At 42.5% G+C, this 23,212-nt stretch overlaps 1 protein-coding gene across 1 annotated transcript; it reads right to left on the bottom strand.

Moving 5' to 3' along the window:
• Positions 1-10,001, bottom strand: rnf25 (ring finger protein 25). The gene is made up of 10 exons (XM_080447349.1): positions 9,938-10,001; positions 5,865-5,936; positions 5,523-5,619; positions 3,881-3,948; positions 3,563-3,632; positions 3,089-3,160; positions 2,719-2,862; positions 1,814-1,903; positions 1,078-1,215; positions 1-973 (listed from the first exon to the last, which is right to left on the bottom strand). Exons 1-10 carry the CDS (start codon positions 9,952-9,954, stop codon positions 248-250), a joined length of 1,494 nt encoding a protein of 497 aa, XP_080303475.1. The 5' UTR covers positions 9,955-10,001; the 3' UTR covers positions 1-247.
• Positions 10,002-23,212: the final 13,211 nt, after the last annotated feature.

Below are 23,212 nucleotides of genomic sequence, written 5' to 3'. Positions count from 1 at the left end.
CCCAGAGAAAGATCACTTTAATTTTTTGCTCTTTGAATTCATATGGCGGCACAACAGAGACCAACAATAACCATCTGCATCGGATATAAGCCTGCATGAATGTGCATATCAAAGACCAGGACAACACCAATGCAAAGGATGGTAAGATGCTATACAGGACTTCAGTTCTGGTGCAGGGCTTTGTGTTATACATGTTGATAATGGAGGCACACATACATTTGTTCTTTTGCCCTCGCATGGCCCTTTGTCATAGCACCCCCTCCTTACCCACTTCTCTCTCTACCACTTTCTGGTGGAATCCTCTCCCATGACCCCGTCGAGGCCCACCTCCTCTTCTACAGGGATTATAGGCCCCTCCCCTGCTTCTCGGACCTCGCCCGTCCCAGTTATGGTGGGCAGATCCCGGAGCGTCCCATTGGTCCGGTCCTCTGACGTGCCTCTCCTGCCAGTGGCTAGGTTGTTGTCCAGATCCACGAGGGCCTCTTCCCCTACCTCGATTTGTGCGGCTGTGGACAGATTCCCCGACATCCTTTGGGCAGTCGGTTTTCAGTCCATCCAAATTTGTCTGGCAAATTGGCTGTTTGTCAGAAACCAGAAGCTCTTCATGGTTCTGGACTGTGGAGCACTCATCCTCTGTCATCTTGGTTTGGTTTAGGTCTACATTTCCTACTTTCTCAAGTCTGGATTCAGAAGCTTGGCAATTGGTGCTGGCTGAAGACAGGCTGAGTTTGACTAACTGCTCTGAAGGTGGTGTGGGTCTTCCGTGTTGTGGCCTTCCCCTGCCTCCTCTTCTTGTGTGCTTTGATTGGATAAGCCTTCTGTGACCTGACCAGCCTCTGCGATATGACTGGCCAGTGTGCAACTGCTCCCCCTGGACACGAACTTCATTGGAGGACACAGGATAAGTGGAGGGCACTGATTGGGTAGTAGAGGCATCTACATCCAGGTTCATATTTTCACCGTCAGCGGGTGTCTGCAGAAGTTGACATGTATTAGCCTTAAACATTTTTGTGTGACATATGAAACAAAATAAATTTTCTACTCTACTTTGTTGTAGGGTTGTTTATTGTTGCTCACCTCATTGATATGTATGAGGAAACGATTTGATTCCACTTCAGGGTCAATGAGTCCTCCTTTGGCCTTCTGTCGTTCTAGAAGGTCCTGGAGTTCACGCCACTTCTGTCTGAAGTCTGCCCCAATCTCTACTCCTTGCATCTGGGTGACACAAATAACCATGTTCATTACCCTTTCTTATAACTCACATGGCTTCAGTTGCTCCAGAGAGCCACCAGACAAGTCATGGTGCACAAATTCAATTTGAAAAAGAAGAATCCGTTAAACCTACAAACATATTACTCATGTGCAAGTAACACTATGCCTTAGTAATGCGGTTAACATTAGGCAGTCCAGTAAGCATGACATAACCCATTTCTTTAAATACAATTCTCTAGAATTAACAAATTGCAAATCATGATACATTACACAATACATGTGATATAGCCAAACATACATCCAATTCAAGCATTACAGTAGCACAGATTCTAGGTGCATAAATGACAAGCTTTTAAGATAGGATATGTATATTATTTACCTATAGTCAAACATGCATTGGTGAGTATATACCAAAACATATTTATATACAGTGTAGAAGAATACAAGACCAGTAATATTCAGTATGTCCACACAACTTTTAAGGTTATTTTACTTCTAATCCGAGTGCTTAGTCAAAACTCTTTAAACTTTAAAAACATTGAATAGAAGGACCTAAAAGAGTTATGTGCTGCAGCTGAATGTAGAACTGTGCTGATTTTACCTCAGGAAAGCAGGGAGCAGGGGAAGACAGGAGCTGTTCAACATCATACATTAGAGGCTCTCTGCATACCGGACACACAACAGTCAGCTCCTACAAAAACAAAAGAGTTTGAAGTGAGATTTCAAGCTTTCAAGTACCAAAACCAGTGACCCAAACTAATTTGTAGACTAGCGTGCAGTGCACTGAGAGGGATAGGGAGCAACCTTGACCAAGTCACTGATTTTAAGATAAAGTTAGGAAAGCATCCACGGTCTAGCATACCTTTGCCGTGTTGGCACCGAAATTGTGGAACAAGCTCGGGACTTCTAAAAATGACGACCCTCTGTTTCACTGTAGAGGTCTAGGTTCACTTGTTGTTTTGAGTTGTGTGTGTGTTTAGCCTCTACTCCCTCCTGTTGTGACTGAGTTCTTGTTGTCCTAGTCTAGTCTTTGTCGTGTCCTATGTTTTTGTCTTTTTTCTCTTTCTTCGCACTGCGCCCCGGGCCAGTGTAATAACTTGAAGGGGGCGCATTTCAAATACCGAACCGATGAACTCATCTCTGAACTCTCCATAGGAACCGACTAAAGAAGTGGTTCTCAAATGTTTGTTTTTTTATTTCAAGGACCCCCAAATGAATATGTGTTTGACCGCAGACCCCCATCAAATATATTTTGCGCCAGGGCAGGGACCTCCCATAAAAGGTGTGTGTTCTTAAAATGTCTGAAACCCCCCAAAGCTCCCTCAAAGACACCACTGGACAACATTTTTGTTAGCAAGAAAATGCTGTGGTGAAAATTGTGGGTGAATCTAACTATTACTTGCTGGCAATCATGCATGTATATATACAAGGTTTCTGCCAGACAGTGACAATATACACACTCCATCTCAAGTGCATTGTGTCAGTGTGCAGAACAAGACATCTGACCTCTTCTGTCCTCTGCCTGGTCTTGTCCTCCTCCAGTTCCCTTTCTCGCTCCCTCAACTCCCTCTCAGAATGGGTGACGTAGCGGCCCAGACAGTGGGAGTGAAAGTAGTGATAGCAGCTCGTCTTGGTGAATACTTCATCCTCCTGAAGAGAGGGATAGAGAGGGTTGTTAACCATATAAGAATTGTACAGTGATTTTAAGGGGACCGTGGCAGGCATCAGTCAAGTACACATGAAACAAAGAGGGTCAAATGGATGGTGGACAAACAATGGCCTCTAGTATGACGGCTGTAAGAATTTGTATTTAATCTGAATCTTTGGGTCCACACATTTTAATCAACATTACAACATAAAAGACAGCAAAACCAACCTTAAAGTCATAAAGGCAAATGACACAGTTCCCATGGGGAATATTGCTCTCCGTCAGTATCTCTTTGGCTTTCTGAGGGAGGAGAAAGGGTGAAAAGTCAGTCAAGACACAGGAATAGAAGTTTAAAGCTAGTGCTACACTATGTAACTTAAATAAAATGTTATTTTAACCAATTTGCAAGGTCAGTGTATTTTAATACAATACTAACACAACTCAACTGCAGTGGTTGTATTTGGTTTGCATGCTCTTCTATCAAGAAATCTAGATCCTGTGGTAGGGTCTGACCACTACTGGTTGACGAGTGGTACTGCCTGAAGGTCAAAATTAAAACTCTCCCCTAAGCAAACAGGCATGCTCTATTGCACTCAGGACATGAGTGAAGCTTTAAAAAGGAGGAACCAAATAATCGGATAGCAAAACTACTACACAACTGTATTAAAATAAGATCAGTATTATGCTGGAGAGAGAACAGACCTCAATGAGCTGATATAAGACTGGTGAACCAAGACTGGCCTCCGCCTCGGTTTGCAGACACCTCTTAACACTTGATGAGAGCAGAGAGAAAGAGAGAGACATTATTTGGACTATATGTTTGAAATTCAATGTTGTAAGCGTACAGCGGAAACTGAAAACGGCAATATCAGGATATGAGACATTTATACCGACACCCCATACCCCGTTATTAAGCCAGTTGGCATCCCTCAAAACTTCTATTTTAGCTATTTTTGAAATAGGGTTCAAGTGCTTAAACCAAGACAAATGGGTCCAACAACAAGGACTCAAACTCCTCACCTGTTGAGCTTATCATCAGAAAGTCCACGGGGGTTATGAATGGAGATGGTGGGAGGGGAGAATGGGTACTGTGAGAGGGACAGAGAAACACATATTACTCCTTGCATTGAGCACCAGTTTAACCATTTAAGTCCTTTTTTATACGTCTACGTACACCAGTGTCACGCAATATTTGCTTATCTACAAGCTCGAGCTCGTTAGCCTCGATCTCCAGGCTTTTATTGTTTAGTTTTTCTAAAAAATAAAAGCCTGGCCCAGCGCCTCGGTGTACTTGGTATGAGGAAGTGTTTCATTTCCCAACCAACCAGAGTGCAGTGGGCGTCGCACGTAATGTTGTGTTAACGGGGCGGGGGTTGACGGACAGATCGGTGAACCAATGGGATCAGGCGCAATCTCTCGCCGGCTCTATACACCCGCCCCTCTATACACGAAATCAGGAGCGTTGGGGCAGCCTATGAGCTCGTTGATCTGCTACTTTTGAAAATGTATTTGTTTTATTACAATTTTGTTTTTATATAATTATTCGATTTATAAGCAGTATGGGTTAGCGCCCCAGCCTGTGTCTTCCATGAGGAAGAAGCCCAACAAATCCATGGTGAGGCCTTTAAACAGGGCCATTCAAGCAAGCCGCAAGTGGAGCCTGCAGTACCACCACGGCCCAAGAAACCATCACGCCAGAATGAAATGTTTGGACCGGGGGAGTCTGGTGCAACGCTCAGGTCCTGGACCTGGTGAGGCAAAGGAGGAGCCCGGCCAGGAGGCCATCCACAGAGCCTAGTCCCTCCACGAGCCAGAGCCTCTCCTCTCCCCAAGTTCCGGCAGAGTAGTTCCGGAGAAGCGGATTGAGTGGCCCTGCCTTGCCCTACGAGGACTGACCGTGGGTAGCTACTGGGACGTAAGTCGGGGGCTTGATCAACCCCGGCTGGGTTACCTGGGCGAGGGTGTATGTTGCGAGACCCGAAGCACCCGTTGACCCCAGGCTACAACACTGATGATACGTACCAGTTGCATCCATGTGATGTTTTTCTTTATTATTAGTTTGATTAACTGTTGCAGCCCTAGCTTTGCTTCACTTGAGTAAAGTCATTACCTAGACTCAACCCATCTATACTTAGTGGGAGCCCTCTATATTAGTCATTTATCAAATATTACACTTGAAAAAGACAACAAAATACCATATCACTGCCAAGTCTCAATTATTGTATTCTGCAGTGATATAAAAGCTTTGCCCAGGAGCCACCAGGTGGTTAGCCTAGTTGTATCCTGTGATGCTTTAAAGCTGCAATATGGAATTTATTTCTATGAATTATAAAATCTTATTTGAACCAATCTGCATGGTAGAGTTTGAGTACATTAATACAATATATAACTAGCACATCTGCAGCGGTTGGAGGTGGTCTCCCTGCTCTTCCATTGAGATATGTAGACCCTGGTGTCGGGTAGGACACCTACAAGTTGACAAGTAGTAGTGCCTGAAGCTGTGCGTATGCACAATATTTCCCCTAGCAGTTATTCCCCCTTCGGAAGAGCGGTAGAAGATTGGTCTCCCACACGGGGAGATTTCTGGGTATGACAAGAAACGCATGGATTGCAGATACTAGAGACCAACAGCAGATAGGATAAGACGCTCAGTGGGGCCTACCTCCAGGTCAAGGGTCATAGTCAGGGTGAGTCGGACGAACTGGGAGACAGAGTCCTCCGCCGTAGACGGATACAGCACCAGGCTCACCTCCCAGCCCCTGGAGAGAGGCACAACACAAACTGATCTAATGTAGTGTCTTGTTGAGACAACTTTTTAGTGATTTTGCAATATGATGAAATTGAAATGGAATTAATTGTTAGTCACCCCACACACGCAGTGACACCAAACTAAGTCTGTCTTACGATTAACACCATTCAACTTCCTAGCCTTGGACCAAGACTGTCGGGAGATATTTAAAAAACAAAACATAGATAATATTTTAAAGTGGTGGCAGTCTCTCACCTGTCATCTGTCCTGGTGACATGCAGCTCATCCAGGTAGATGGACTGGAGCACCTCAATTTCACACAGCACACTGCAGAGAGGAGTAGAGAAGAACCAAGTGTTCATCAACTTAACCATCAATCAGCATTATCTTACAATGAATGTACGGAATCTGTTTCTGTCATCGCTTTTTCTCCAAATATGAAGATACCTGACATCACAATATACTGATGTCATTGAGGAGTGGTTGTCACAGACTGGCAAGTCAGTGCAATGGTGGAAGAAGTAATCCGTTGTAGCTACATATTTTCTGAGGTGCTCAAAATGTTCAGAATACCCATGTTTAGGGGAACATACAAGAATGTAACATTTCTAATTTGATATTTTATGACAGAACAGCTAAAAAAGGCTAAAAACGGTTAACTTTATTATAGTCCAGGGTCTAATGGATATTTTTTGCGCAAGTCAGTGTAAAAGCACCAACTTTGGTCCCGATGGAACCCAGGGCATGCTCTAATGATTTAGGAATGGTGCCCAGCGACTCTTCGGTGTCATCATAGCGGCCAAATCCAATATGGCCACCATCTCAAAAAGGTATGGCTATAACCTTTGAACCAGATGAGCAATAAATGCAAACTTGGTGTATATATATATATATATATATTTTTTTTTAACCATTAGCAACATGTTGGAATGCTTATCTTTATGACTGGGTGTGTCTGGACCTCTATCTTGCATATTTCAAAGATGGCGTGTAAAAATTACTGTACCTTAAATCTTTGCCATTTTTGGCAAACCTTGTGTCTAATATGCTTCTTGAGCATTAGAAAAACGTTGGCATGCTCAGATTTAGGATTAATCCATCTAGGGTACTCTAATTTGCTTATTACAAATATGGCCACTATATCAAAATGTATCATAACGATACATTATTACATGTGTATCATTATGTAAAATAAAGTTTCATCCAGATTGAGAGTAGAGTTGTAGGAATAGGTTAAGATAAAACTGGAGAAAACAAACAACCTACAGTACGGTATGCATCTTACATATGTAATTGTATTGAAACAGTAGAACAATATAAGAGTAGTAGAACCCATTCCTAATTATACAGCTACTATGTTCAGCATACATTTTATACTACTATCATACTAGTCAAAGGTACAAACACACACACACACACACACACACACACACACACACACACGTCCATTAAGGTTCCCAAGTCATGGAGTCCCAGTACCAGCCAAACAACATACTGAAATATAGGTTGGAGTGGCCTTTTGCCATGCTGAATCAGTGTATCTTGGGTGCAGGAGGAAGGTTCTCAAGGGACTTGGTACCATTTGACCAACATCAGCCTTCCCTGACTATAGGAAAAAGAGTGCAGGGGCAGCTTTGGGAAGCAACATCGTATCTCACAGAAACCCTGGTCACGCTCACCTTGGAGCCTCACCATACAGCAAGAGCTGTGCCCACAGCAGAGTAGATGAAGCCAGACAGCGGCTTTTCTCAAATGGTTACCACCAAGTCCCTCGAGAACATTCCCCAAGCTGCACTGGTTAGTGGCTATATTTGCAATAAGCAAATTAGAGTTCTTTTGATAGATTCAATCATAAATCTGAGCATTCCAATGTTTCTAATGCTCAAAAAGCATGTAGACATCACGTTTGTAAACAAAAGGACATCACGTTTGTAAACAAAATGACAAAGATCAAGGTACAGTAATTTTCAGCTACCATGGTCACTGCAAATTGGAAGTCCGGACACACCCAATCATAAAGATAAGCATTCCAACATGTTTGATGTTTCTAATTGTCAACTAACATGAAATAGACACCAAGTTTGCATTTGTAGCTTTGATGCACTTTGCATTTAGCCTAGTAAACCCTCCCTCCGGAAATCTCATTTGTCATTTATTTCTGAAATCAAATGGAAATGAGATTTTCCGGAGGGAGGGGCTTTACCAGGCTACTTTGCATTACTTTTTTGTAGGGGAGTAAAAGTACAATATGTGTCTCTAAGATGTAGTGGAGTAAAAGTAAAAGTAATGAAAAATGGAAATACTCCAATAAAGTAAAAAATACCTCAAAATTGTATTAGTACTTGAGTAAATATACTTAGTTACTTTCCAACTCTGAGTCACTGCAGTTTTTACATAAAAGCAGCCAGCCTAGCATTAAATGTGATTTAGGGATGGCACGATTATGAAATTTTACTTGACAATTAATTGTCAAACAAATAAGTTTTTTGTTGTTGACACTGGAACAGTGTGAACTAGACGCGTCGCAATTCAGGGCAATTGCAGAGTGTGGTTGCGCCGACGCGAGTCGCGGGTCGCTGCCGCCGGGACTCGAGGAATACGCTGGGAGGAATACCGTCGGAGGCTGCGCCAATTACATTGTCACGCAACTCCTGAGATCACTTGCGTTTCATTTTGAGAGGATTGGTCCCCCCAACATATGTTTTTTGCATCAAAAGGTTACGTTTTGAGCATTTGTGGCGCCCCCTATGGATCAAAGTGGAAATTCTTTTGGGGATTTGTTGAGTAAACCACCCTCGACATGTGATTTAAATTTGGGATTGACCGGACGTTTCGTTCATGATTTGTGGGCTTTTTTGTAAAACGGGCCCCTCCCGCTAACTTTGGAAGCCATTTACGGACGAACGGTAAGGACTATCAAAATGCCGTTTGGATATCTTTATCGCATGGGTCCATAGATCACGTGTACCGATTTGTGTGAGATTTGGACAAAATTTGAAGGAAAAGGAGCAATAAGTGTGTTTTGAAGAAAATTCTAAATGGCGGAAAATATATCCTGACGCAAATGGGCGTGACCTACGGTTCAAGAGTTATAGGCCAAAACGTAAAGTGGACTGTTATAGCGCCACCATGAGGCCAAATGGTTTGATTATTTTTTAAATAATTTCGGACTAAATTATGAACCTCCCCTTCAAATCTGGTATCTCTAGCTCTTACGGTTTCTGAGAAAAAAATACTTGAAATCTAGTTTTTTAATTTTCCCATTTTCCATTGAAGTGGATGGGGAAATGTAATTCACTAATAAATTAATATCAATTAAACTATGCAACCAATCTCTTACAAAATACAAGCACACGATTCCCGGTCAAGCCGGTCATTTTGACGTATGGCACGACATTGGGGGATAAAAACTGTGGGAGGAGATGCGGTTTGAAGTTTTTCAGTTTCTCTATAACAATAGTTTGGTTGCCCTGTTAGGGCAACCACACTAATAATAATGGCTTTTAGGCTTTGAATTTGCAGATATGGCAGAATAACCTAAAGAATAACAAAGAAATGACTGACGTATCATATATAACTTTATACTTTAAAAAAAATACATTAAAGGGGTAGTTCACCCAAGAAATTACATATTTTCTATCAATTACAGTACACACATCCCATTAAGCCTTGAATTCATGGAGATTCCTAGACCAATAATTTGATGACCGGCGGAGACTCGATGAAAAAAAAAACTCCATGAATTCAAGACTTCATGGGGTGTGCAATCGATAGAAAATAAGTCACTTTATTGGGTGAACTACTCCTTTAATTGTGGAAATAGCAGATCTGCACGCTCACAACGCTTCCCATCGCGACGCGTTGTGAGGTTGTAGATCTGCTATTTCCACAATTGTATTTATGATTGAAAATACATGAACATTTTTCAACATGGAAACGATGATAACGATTATGCAAAAATAATTGCAATTATATAATAATTATGACAGGCCTACTATGATTCATATTTTTTGACCACTAAGTATGATGATTAGTCCAATGTCCTAACAAAAACAGCCAATATACAACAAGCTACACAACATGAAAACCCCTTCAGAGAAGAATCACACATCATCAGCAGCTATCGGTGTGTTAGCAACCATTAGCTTAGCTGGGTGGTGCTATTGTTGCTACACACAAAGTAAAGCCTGATCAGTGTGATCTGCTCAAAACAACACAGCCACCGTTTGTGTAAAGCTGTACCACAAATGGGTGAGATGTGTGTCATTCAGAAATTAACAGAACATTCACACATTTTGAATGGTTTCACACGCTGTCAACAAACTCACTCGCACTCCGCAGCCATGATGTCCAGCAGCCTCACTGAACAGTCACTGAACAGTGCGTGTTGCCATATTTTGAGAGAGAAACAAGAAACCAGGTCTAGGAAAACAAGGCCAAAAGAGGCATTCTTCTTCTTCTTCTTTGGTTTTATGGCGGGTCGCAACCGTTTGCTTTTAGGTGCATACCGCCACCTACTGTACCGGAGTATGTAGTCTGACTCCCTACACTTCTCTATTCCATTCAAAAAGAGGCATTTAGGCCACATGAGCGCTTTTAAACCGGCTATGCGTCCGCGGACATGGCAACGCTGGCATAGGGTACTTCTTAACCCCTAAACAGACATTGCCAGACACAGCATGAAGGGGCGTAAAGTCCATAGGGTATTTATTTTAATCCCACGGTTCTGCAGTGTGTGTGTGTGTGTGTGTGTGTGTGTGTGTGTGTGTGTGTGTGTGTGTGTGTGTGTGTGTGTGTGTGTGTGTGTGTGTGCGTGCGTGCGTGCGTGCGTGCGTGTGTGTGTGTGTGTGTGTCGTGTGTGTGTGTGTGTGTGTGTGTGTGTGTGTGTGTGCGCGAGCAGTGGTGGAAAAGTGCTCAAATGTTTTACTTAAGTATAAGTATCGCTATTGCAGGAATAGGGAGAAATATTATTTCATCCCCATCCAGAGAGGCTGGCTGGCTCTCTGGGCCTGGCCCGTGAATGGGGCTCAACACTGTGGGCTTGCCTCACAGCATGATTGATACTATTCAGTGTGCCAGGGCCTTCTCTACTAGGCCATGTCCAGGGGCATATCATTTGGGGTCTCAGGGGATGGCAATTGCTATACCCTGCTCTACTCACATTTTTACAGATTCATCTGATTTCAGATCAACTCCGCTGAGTGCATATCAATCCATACATTGCAACCATACATTTATTAACCACTTTCAACCTGGCATCCAACCATCCCTATTTTGTGCATGTCATTATAGGCTAACATTTTCTCTTTCCCACAATTTTTGCTTTTGCAAAAATAGTAGATCTACAAGCTCAGCTTGTGAGCTTGTTGCTATATCAGCTTGCCACATCTGTTTTGAGAAAAACAGTAGGCCAGCATCCTTTGATGGCCCTGGTCTATGAAAGGGGCACGGTGCAAGCTGCCTGTTTGCAAATCCCTCATGGGACCTTGCTTTGGTATTGGATGTTCTTTCCTGCCTGCCTTTTGAGAGGCAGGCAGAGGGTTCTTGTCCTTAAAAACTTAATTACTGCTTGCTTTGGTCTCAGCCAAGCAAATGAGTGAGATGCATTTCTGTGCATCATGCATGTTTGAGGTTTGCTCCTGTGAATGAGCTGTTTAGTCCTAACCCTGATTTTATTCATAGGTAGTCCGCTCATGCTCACCCTTAGACTCTGTTGGTCCAGTATGCTCATTATGCATGTACATCAACAGGGTGGAGGCGGGTTTTAGAAATGGACAACATGCATCACTTATCTCTGCTACCATAGCAACTGTGACGTCGTCAAATTACTAATAAAAGAATATATAAATAAATAGTCAACATGCAGTTGTGACGGAATTCTGTCGGCACTGTAGAGTGTAGTTTAGTTAGTGAGGCCATGCAAGAGGAAAGTCAGAAGTTGACGTTATGGGGGAAGGTTAAGAGTTGTGTCGGGAAAGCATGGTTGGGGAATCATCTGAAAGAATTGACTGCCATTGCTATTTGTGTTGGTTTGCTTGGCTTGTTGTTTGGAGTATTTTAAGACTTTGGCTGTTTTTTGGCTGCCAGCTTTACACCTGCCGGGATATCAGATGAAAACTAGCCACCAGGCTAAATCCAGCATATTTTACAGAACTAAACGGAGGAATTACAACGAGAAAGCAAGAGACTGTTTGGACCAACAAATACATTACTTGGGCCAAAGAGAGGAGGCAGAGGAAGAGGGCAGTTGCCAAAAGAAATGAATTGCACAGCAGACCTTGTCTCAGACCTATGCCTCAATAGAGCATAGATCTGAGACCAGGTCTGTCTGATAGCAGGACAGGTAGAGGCTGAGAAGAATGCTCAGAGAGAAGAAACGCCAACAAGACTCGCATCAACTCCCACCAGGCAATTAAAAACCACCCAGAACCCCAAAAGAACCTGCTTTTCTTCCAAGAAAGGCTGCAGGAAGAGAAGACATGCAGGCGAACACCACCCTGAGAGAGAGAATCTGCCGGGAGTCAGAAAGGACAGAGCTGTTTGTGTCTGAGAGAAAGCCTGACCTGCTTAGTAACAAGGACAGACAAAAGATAAGCACACTGCTTGAAGAAAGGAGGCTTTGGGTGAAAAGCTCACAGACATGGAGAAAAGTATGAAGACAAAAAAAGAACATGCTCTTCCAATCGAGGAGCAAGAGGGATGGATTCTGAGGAAGAGAGAATACTTGAGAGATCATATGAACCTGATATAGACTCAGAGAATGGAGCAGTTCATGGAGATTCAAGTTCAATACCAGAATAAAGACCACTAACACCAGGGAACGCATTAGGAGATAAGGGATAGAAAGTCTGAGCCAGATGAGAAGGAAATTTTCAGTGTTGAGTGCCTCAACAAAAAATGAAAAAAGGGGTAAATCTCCCAAGGAGATTCAGAGGCAACTGCCTGTCCTGAACCCTTGGTGGAGGCCAAGGAAACATTGAAGCAAGAACATGTATCTGAAATTGGAATTGGAATTAAAAGCAGACATGCACCCTGCGTGAGCCCTAGGCAGAGCTGATGAGTAGTTTCTGGAAATGTATTTGGAGATGGAAAGAACTTGGAAAGAAAGAATTGACAAATTGCTATTGCAATTTGCGTTGGGTTGCTTGCTGTGTTTGGAGATTTTTAATAGGTTTTGGCTGATTTTAGGCTGCCTGCTTCATACCTGGCCAGGAACTTCGGATGAATAGCCACAGGCTACGTCTGGTATATTTTACACCAATGTTTCTTAATATGCACAGGCCCTGAGAAATAAAGAGAGAAATAAGTAAACCCTAGACGGAGGCAGAGAAGGTTTCAGATTGGTTGCAGAATGTTGCAGATTGCATGGCTTAAATCCTCCATCATGGGCGTGGACATCCTGCTGGAGCCCCAGCCAGCCGACAGACAGACAGACAGACAGACAGACAGACAGACAGACAGACAGACAGACAGACAGACAGACAGACAAGACACACAAAGATTCCTGAAATGTATATAGACAATATAAATCGCTGCAGCAGTAGACACGCACGGCAGGTGGGAATCGTGCCGGATATCCATGTCTATGATGGAGGATATAAGAGGTTGCAATCTGCATGAAGCTGACCTACACTAGTGTTTTTTGTTTGTTTTTGTTGGAGTTTTTGTTATTGTTATTTTCCATTTAGTCTCAGTTGAATTATTGTCAGTTCATCATTTGTATTGTAGTCTTTGTACAGTAGTTGTTAACCTCCACTGTTGTGTTAGCCTGTGGGGGCGGTGTCTCCTCCAATACACAGGGAGACACCAGCTGCATTTCCGGGATCCGGTATGCCTGGTCAATAATCACAGATGATTGGAAATAAATGGTCTTCAACAAATAGTTTGATTGATTGAATACTTTATTGGCAGGTTTGTTAACAGTGCAGGTAGTGCAGTCAAAGGTTGTGCTAAAAGGATAACACAAAATAATACAATACAATACAAACGCAGTATCATCAACAGGTATACTTACCTGTTAAACTATGCTCTTTTGTATTTTGAGGTCAGCCAGTCTTTTAGTTTTGAGTTTTGAGTTTGGGTAGGGAGTCATTAAAGATCTTTAATTGGTTTTGGTAGTTCATTCCACATTATGGTGGCAGCATAGTAGAATGCATTTCCCCCCTAGTTTGAGCCGAATTTTTGGGGAACAAGGTCAGTTGATCTTCTGATGTTATGCCCATGGGCTCACTCTAGAAGTAGTTTGACAGGTATCTGGGCACTGATCCTCTTATCCTGCCCAAAAATCTGATTTTCATAATCACCTTTGATGCAATTGTTTCACAGGAAAGTGTGATATCCAAAATACAATCCAAATAGATTACCTCTTTACTTGTGATTACATGGTCACCAACTCTGACCGTAAAGTCGTTGGACTTACTGAGGTTGATTTTAGACCCAAAAAGAATGGATTCAGTTATTCCCAGGTGTAATGACAGTTTGTTTTCGGAAGCAGTGCCTGGATAAACTCCATTGGTTTATTCTTGGCTTGTTCAGGTATGCTAGCATTTTTGGGCGGTGTAGCCGCCCCTATAAGTGGGGTTGGGACACCTCATTAGTACACCCTTCGCTGTACTGTGATTGGCTCATAATTAGTACACCCCTTGCATTAGTACACCCCTACTTGTACTGTGATTGGCTGACTCTATTGGCTGACTCTATTCAGCACTGTGATTGGCTAGCGAGACACATGATGAAATCAATAACCTATAAATAGGACTATGCCCTCACTTCCATCACTGTGATGACCACTGTGATGACCACACCGCCCACTTCACACTGGATGTGATTTTTATATTATAACTGCGACAAAATAAAACAGGAAGTAAAACATTACTACGTAAATAAAAGTTATTCGTAACACTTGTCTGCCACCATTGCCAAAATGGACCCTCACAGGTCTGTAACTATGAGAAAATGGATCTGTAAGGGTTCCATTTCTACACACATTGAGTTAAATTAACATTGAGGATGTTGCAGTGTAGATCGGGGTCCCAGGAGATTTTTTATCAAATGGGGGTCTGTGGCCCAATGCATATTAAACTGGGGGTCCAAACTAAAAAGGTTGAAAATCACTCAACGAAACTATACCGCTGTTAACTCAGAATCTACAAATGGAACCAACTTTTGGTTCCATTTGTTCGGGGACCCTTGGTGGTCCCCAAACCCGACATTGAGAACCAGTATTTTAGATTACTATATGAGTGATTTTATTTGTTGTAGTATAGTGCCAAAGTTGCCCAGCCCCCATGGATTTACTTACATATATATCTCACATACGTACCTCCCTCATCCCTGTTACAACAACAACCGTGATGACGTCAAATGACTCTGTCCAATCAGTGGGCAGCTATAACACGCAGCTGTGACGTACAAATGTACCTATATAAATGTAGGCGTTAGCCCTCGGGGGTGTAAGGTAGTTCGTTCGACAATGCTAGAAGATAGGAACAAACGTGAGGTATTGGAGGATCAGGTGAAAGATCTCACATTTCAGAATAGAGACCTCCAGTTCAAGCTGACCCGCATCAACAGAGATTGGAAAGACCAAGTGGCTATTTGGACCAACAAAGAAATTCTTTGGGCCAAAGAGAGGTATTCTTTGGAGGAGCGCCTCAGCAAGAATGCTAGAAGGGGCGTCTGGGGCAGGAGAGCGAAAGACACGTCCGAACCCGAGACAGAGGAAGAGTTAGTCAGCAGGCTCAAGCATATCGTTGACCAGCAGCAGTTTGCAGACATGGAGCAGTTAAGCACAGGTCTGAGACAGGTCTTTCTGACAGTAACGCAATTAGAGGCTGAGAAGAACAGCCTAAGAGTGGAGAACACCAAACTCAGCAAAAAGGATCACACCACCGCCATAACTCTCCAGGAAATGCAGCCCATGTTAAACAGGAACAGGCAGGAGAATGAGAGGTTGCGGACCATGGTCCAGAATTATGAAAACGAACTGATGTTCTTCCAAGAGCGGCTGCTGGAAGAGAAAAGATATAAAGCACAGGCACACACTGCACTGCGAGAAAGAATCTTCCACGAGGCAGAATGCGTAGAGAAGTTTATGAATGAGAGAGAGAAAGCCTGGAAAGAGAAGATGGATTTGCTAGAAGAAGTGTGGAACCGAAGACTGGAGGAGACCGTGGAAGAGGACAGGAAAAAGATGAACAAACTGCTTGAAGAAAAGGAGGCTTTGAATGGAAAGCTCCAGTCTGCACAGCATAAGCTCCTAGACATGGAGGAAAAGATAAAGCCACAAATGAGAATGAAAAACGACAGCTTCAGAAGCAGTCTGCTCTACCTACCGAGGGGTAAGACCATGACATCTGAAGGAGAGAAAGACTTGAGAGAGCAGATGAACCTGATTGAAAGTTTCTTGAAACAGAGAGTGGAGCAGTTCACAGAGATTAAAGACCTCCAATACCAGAATAAAAACCTACTATACCAGACTCAAGACCTCCACAAACAGCTGGAAGGCAAAAAGAGAGAATGCAGAGAGCAAGAGCGTCTTTGGTCCAGGGAGAGGAAAAACTTTGAGGAGCGCCTCATCAGAAAATCCGCAAAAGACAGATGGAGAGAGGCGAGTCCCAGATATTCACGCTCGGCGCAAGATGCTAGGCATTAACACTGCAGCCATGGAGCTGAAATATGAATCAGAATCCAATGCAGACACTGCTGGAGCCCCAGGCATGACATATGAGGAGAGTCTATTGGGTAAAAATTTGGAAATTGAAAGAATCGACTGCCATTGTTATCTTCAATGTTGAAAACAAAGCAGCATTCAAACTAACTTGATTGCTTCTTTGATTGCAGCATTTTGATAAGTTTAGCTGATTTTAGGTATAGGTACTATGGATGAAAACTGCATGAAGATGACCAAGACCAGTGTTTTTTTTACGGCGTGGCTCTTTAGGAGCTTAGCCATCTACGGGTCTGTGTCTGTCTGTCTGTTTGTCCAGAGCTAATCTAGCAAACTGCTGGTCTGATCAGCATATCTAGTGCACATGCTAAGTAGGCCAAAGAAGTGCCACTTTTCACGTGTTTTTTTTATATTTTACTTTAATTTTATAATATAGAAGTCAGTGAGGCCGGATCGAGCTGAACCCTTGTTCGGATTTGGAATCATACATCATATGTGACTGACGTCACAGGCTACATGAAGTCTGAGATCCACATGGGAGCCAGAAGGTTGCAATCCACATGAAGATGTATTTCTAAGGGTTTTTGTTGGGGTTTTTGTTGTTTTTTCTGTTTTCCAATTTAGTCTCAATTGAAGTTGTTAGTTCATTGTGTTACAGTAGGCCTACTGTGGTCTCCACAAGTATGCAACCAAAGTAACATTTTCCAGTGTTGTATTGGTTGCTAGTTTCACTGAAATAGGTTATCTCCTTAAGTCTGTGACTCCAGTGGTTGCTGTTTTGCGATGTTATGACAAATTGGTGACCTTAAAGGGATAGTTCACCCCCAAAGTAACGTTTTTTCTATCGATTAGTCACCACATGGAGACTAGAATACATGGATATTTTTGGGTTTTTGTCGCATTCCTAAGCCAATAATTTGATGACCGGCAGCGGTTCCGGTAGGAGACACAAAGAGTCTCCTTGTGTCTCCTACCGGAACCACTGCCTACAGGTCCACTGGTCATCAAATTATTGGCTTAGGAATGCGACAAAAACAAAAAATATCCATGAATTCAAGTCTCCATGGGGGGGCTTTAAGTTCGGTTCGGTTCTAGTGGTCATCCATCCATCTTCAACTGCTTATCCGGAGTCGGTAGCGGGGGCAACAGTTCCAGCAGAGAGCTCCAGCCTTCCCTCTCCTGAGCAACATTAGCCACTTCCTCTAGTGGTCATGTCGTATGAAATTTCAGCCACCAATCAAGGACCAGAAATCCCATCCAATTGCACTCTACCGAGTGCGCTTTTCCAGTTGGAACTCTAGTGGTGGGTGACTGCTTTACCTCAACACCACCCAGATGCCCCCAGTAGTTTTTCTTTATTTAGATACAGTAGAGTTTAGCGAGAAAGGAAACTGAGGACAGAGAGGTTAAGACATGTAACACATAACAGCTTGAATCAAACCGTAGATGTCACGACCATTTGGTCGCTACACTAACCAGCCACCGATGGACCACAATTTTATTTGTCAACAAATTTTGTTGGTGACCAAACTTGCTCAAGCGCCATCCCTAGGCCAAAATAGTGCTTCAAGAGAGATGATCATGTTGTTTTGTAGAAATCCACTTGCACCTCACCCCCCCCCCCCCCCCCCAGTGGAGACACCAGTGGAGACACCAGTGGAGAGGGAAAGCAGTTTCAAATACCTCACGGAAGGTCCTGAAATCCTACTACTCAGCTATTCAGATTCTGACGGGGCTAACACCATTTGGTACGGGAATAGGCTCTATGCACAGCAGCCATATTGGAAAAACATTGGGCCCCTTCCTTTCTTCCTTCACAGGTGTTACCAATGGTACTAATGAAGGCTCCGTTCCATTTAGTGTAGCACAGTGGTTCTCAAAACTTAATTTCAAGGACCTCCATAACTCTGAGAGTGTAAAAATTGAACCAAATGGACCCTTACAGGTCCATTTGGTTCCATTTTTACACACCCGTAAGGGAGCATTTGGAAGCCCCTCAAGGAACCCTGAAAGTGTTTCCAGTGAGTCAACATGCACAATATCATCACCCTGACTCTGTTTGACCAGAATGGAACAGAGCCTTCATTAGTATCATTGGGTAACACCTGCGAAGGAAGTAAGGAAGAGGCCCAATTTCTTTCCAATATGGCTGTTGTGCATAGAGCCTATAGCTCCTCCAGGGAACAATGAAGCCCTGCAGAGGATAGTGTGCTCAGCCGAACATACCATGGGGACCTTTTGTGCTGCTACAGTCAGGCAAACGCCTGTGATGTCACAAAGTCTCAACAGAGAGCCACAAGGAGCTTTTTTTTATACCTCAGGCTACCAAAGCCCTGAACAATGACTGCCAGGTCACATTTCATCCTCAACTGTAATAACATTTTTTTAAACCTCCTGGACATATTGTTCTTGTGTATGTTGCTGCCACATATACAGTATATTGTGTGTGTGTGTGTGTGTGTGTGTGTGTGTGTGTGTGTGTGTGTGTGTGTGTGTGTGTGTGTGTGTGTGTGTGTGTGTGTGTGTGTATTCCGTATATCATGGTTGCTGTAAAGATAATGTCATTTTTAAAATTAGGTTTTTTTGCACAACAGTATTTTATAATTCCTGTACTCACTTTACATACTTGATACACTCCACTTTATTACTTTATTATTATTATTATTGCTGTTGAAACTGAGAACGTTATGTGAAAATTAATGACAACGTTTTGCCTTGGTTGTGACCTTGTGCAACTTCCACTGACAACAACAACATTCACTGACCACTCTACCATGGGTTGTATTCATAATGACTCCTCAGTGTCTCTGTCAGATTCTGTGGAGGAGGTAGGGCATCCTGTGTCCTGTGCAATATGTAGGTAGATATATGTGCTATCAGGCGCGTATCGTCATTGGGGCCAACGAGGCCATGGCACGGTCTGTAAACCCAGCTTGTCCCTGTGTAGGGGCAAGATCCGCGATCTGCCAGGGGAAAACAACTAAAAATCAACATTAGCAGCCCCTCACCCTATTCTGTTGTAGCCGACCACATAAAAGTCGCATTTGTTTTCAAATGGGGCTCATTTGCATTCGGCCGAATTGTTAATGAGTGGCCATTAAAAAACAGTTTAGCCGTCAAACCGGTTCTGGCCCGGTTCTGGCCCGGTCAACGTTAGAATCCACCAAACGCCACTGTGTGCTATGCAAACAGAGTTTGACTGTTTTGAAAGGTCATTAATCATGACATGGCTATTAGAGTCTACCTTTGGCTAAAAGTATTTTGAGGCAAATACATTGGTAACCTACAAAGAACATACTCAGTACAGTGCATACCTGTGCGAATGTGCAACTGTCAGTATGTAATTTCCACCTTAGATATGAGTGAACCATTTTGCCCTTCACCTTGATCGTGACCTTGTCCTGGACCTTTTTGACCCAAACCTCATTAACCCTGGAGTCCCCATTTTGAGCAAACATTTCTTTAAAAACCTTTCAATAGTAGCCAACATAGGCATTTAGCAGATGTTCTTTTTCAGAGCGACTTACAAGCAGGCGCGTATCGTCATTGGGGCCAACGAGGCCATGGCCCGGTCTGTAAACCCAGCTTGTCCCTGTGTAGGGGCAAGATCCGCAATCTGCCAGGGGAAAACAACTAAAAATTAGCAGCCCCTCACCCTATTCTGTTGTAGCCGACCACAGAAAGTCGCATTTGTTTTCAAATGGGGCTCATTTGCATTCGGCCGAATTGTTAATGAGTGGCCATTAAAAACCAGTTTAGCCGTCAAACCGGTTCTGGCCCGGTTCTGGCCCGGTCAACGTTAGAATCCACCAAACGCCACTGCTTACAAGTGCAACAACAAGGTAAATTGTCACATAGAAGAAGAAACTATAAAAGGTAAACATCATCTGTCTAAACAACATGTTATCTAAATAACGTAATATTTGTGGTCAAGCAGAAGAAATCTTAAGAACAACAACACAAGAAAAACATGTGAACAAGTATATACAGTATCTGCATACTAGCATACTGTATATCAAAAAATGAAATCTATCAAAAACTCCCAGTTCACAACATGTCATATTATGTGTTGTGAGCTTGTAGATCAGCTATTTCACTATTTGTCTGTAACAAAGCATATAGGGCTTAAGTGGTTAATCAGCTCTTCCCCTTTCAACCTAAAAGTGAATCATCTCTAAGTTTATTTTATTACATCATCTGCTTAGTCATCATATTACACTGATATAATGTGACTGATTTATAGCTTTGCTGAGAAACGCTCGTACAAATATACATTTTTAATTCTACATTCAGGCTGTACAACTGTGATTGTCATTGTTTGCTTGTTACCATAACAACACATGCTCAGCAATGGATTAGACTGCACTCTGTCTTTCATGTCTGGCTTTAGCTTGGGTAAGTTTAGTCACACTACGACTTTGACTGTTACTTGCAACTTCTTCATTTAAATTATTTTTTTCCCTTCCTTTTTAATGTTTAGTTTAGTTTGTTTTTTTCTTCTGTTTTTCTTTTGTTCAATGTGTATAACTCGAAATACACTCCAAAATAATTAAATTAATCACATTGACAATTCATGTGTAACACAAGAGGTGGTGTAGGCTAAAGGCTTAGCTTATTATGTCCGGCTACCATTTTTACATTAATACCTTGTTTAAATCCTTTTTATACTTTGATTATACAATCAAGAACATGTAGGTTCTATACATCTTTTATATATGTAATAAATACTATACTGTATACCCAAAACTCCTAACAAAAATGTATCATTTATCTTCATTAATCATTTATTTACACAATGTCAAGTTGTCTTTAAATATTCTGTGAATGTGAATGCTAAACACAACAAAGGCTATAGGACCTCAATCAATGGGGTTTATGTGATTCTATCAGTCTTACACTAGACTAACTAAGACATTTTCATTTATTTGACAAACTTGAAATTATATTGTTTCTTAGTTTGTTCGTGATTAGGTGCTTGACTAGACACAACCAGGATGCCTGTTGGAGAACCCTTGACCTTGGAGCCTGCGAGCCAGATGAACAGTAGGTCAGTGGCCATTGGCAGCAGAAGGGTCCAGACCAGAGAGGACCAGTGTGGGCTGCAAGGACAAGGCAAGCCCCAGGCTTCAAGGCCGGTACGTCCAATGCACCGGAGTACGCTGACCCTCGGCGACCAGAGCTCCATGGACAGCTACACCACCACACACACCCAGGTTGGCCGATACCCATTGTGAGCTTGTAGATCTGCTATTTTTGATGTGTGACACCGGCACGCATTTCAGGCATAACATGGTGCTCTCTTTTTCGACATTCCCTTCATTATCCTCTTTTTTCCTATCAATTATTTGCAGAGTTATTCCGGCAGGCTGGCCAATGGACAGCCGCTCGTGTTCCATCTCCCACATCCCAGTTTCCAGTCCCAGCATCTCAGCCAGTTGGATCTGAGTAATGGTGCACCTTGCCTGTTCCAGTCACACACCAAAGAGGTGCACGGACCCAAAGATATCACCCCAGTAAGTCAATGCAACCTTCATCCATGTCTACAATATGATCAGGTAGTCTTAGCTTTGTATTGTGAGCACACTCCATCGGGCAGATTGAAAAAACAACCCTACTGTGTTGTAGTACAGCCCCCCCCCCCCTGGCGAAAATTGCACCAGGCGCCGCTGATTGTGTGTGACTGGCGCTCAGAGCCTCACATTCTTGAGAAGTTATGGTAGATAAAAACGATATAACGTGACGGCAGTGCCTTGATATTTAGAGTTGACAGCGTGAAAGCTCCGTGTTCTGATATCCTCCACTTACTTACGTATACGCACGCACGCACGCACGCACGCACGCACGCACGCACGCACGCACGCACGCACGCACACACACACACACACACACACACACACACACACACACACACACACACACACACACACACACACACACACACACACACACACACACACACACACACACACACACACACACACACACACATTGCTGACCCCCCAAAAAGGTATGATATTTTGATTTTCATGATATTGTTTAACATATAGACTGTTTAAACAGTTTTCATCACTGTTTGGAAGGCATAAGCATCCATTCCTCATTAATGCATGCTTGTCAGTGAGGAAAACAGGAGGAGTAGGATGGAGGGGGTACCGCCATAATTACTCCATAATTGCTGGTCTATCACAGACCTTTTGGCCAAGATCATAGTGCATTATCATTCTCATAGTTGTAATGCATTATAATAATGTAATAATGCCTTATCATCACTGTTATAATGCATTATAGTGTGATTACAATTCAATACAAGTGGTAATAACATTCCTGGAAGAGTAAAAGTCCCAAACGATTTGTGTTTAATGTTTTTCCCTCTTTACTTAAATGTCTTTAAGTAAATGAATGACCAGCAATTATGAAGCATTATGACATGATAAGTTATAAGATTATATAAGCCTTATAAGTTATTATAAAATGTTTTAGAATGTTTTGATTTTTGATATAAAGCGTGACTATAATTATACAGTGTTCTAGATAGATTATAATTCATTATAAGTATGTTTAAAAAGCATTATAGATAAGGCTTAATAGAAAACGTTACAACATGCTTTATAAGGTGGTATAATTATTGCTATAAAGCATTATGATTATGTATGATTGCTTATAACTATTTGTATACCGTTAAATAAGCATATTATAATACGTTATAAGTATGTTTATAATGTATACATGGGCTTCATAGAAAGTGTTACCACAAATGCATTACAAACAAAAGGACAAGGGCACACATGGTGAATTAGGAAAGCTATGTAGCTTTCCTGTAGCTGTCTACAGTACTCTATATCCACTATAGATATCCAATAGATGGCACTGTAGCTCAATTTTCAGTGGAATCAGATGGCTACATTCAGAAAGCACCAGTTCTCATCAGCTTCCT

This window comes from Gymnoscopelus braueri (assembly GCF_963280865.1).
Source record: "Gymnoscopelus braueri genome assembly, chromosome: 13".
Lineage (NCBI taxonomy): Eukaryota > Metazoa > Chordata > Actinopteri > Myctophiformes > Myctophidae > Gymnoscopelus > Gymnoscopelus braueri.
Note: the sequence above shows the minus strand (reverse complement) of the source record. Positions and strands in the feature narration are given on the sequence as shown.

Excerpts from the sequence above, each read along its gene's own strand:
- rnf25 (XM_080447349.1), bottom strand. Across the intron at positions 3,949-5,522 it reads CTATGACCCTTGACCTGGAG|TACCCATTCTCCCCTCCCAC; the intron begins GTAGGCCCCACT and ends TCCCTCTCACAG. Across the intron at positions 3,161-3,562 it reads TCTTATATCAGCTCATTGAG|AAAGCCAAAGAGATACTGAC; the intron begins GTCTGTTCTCTC and ends CTCCTCCCTCAG.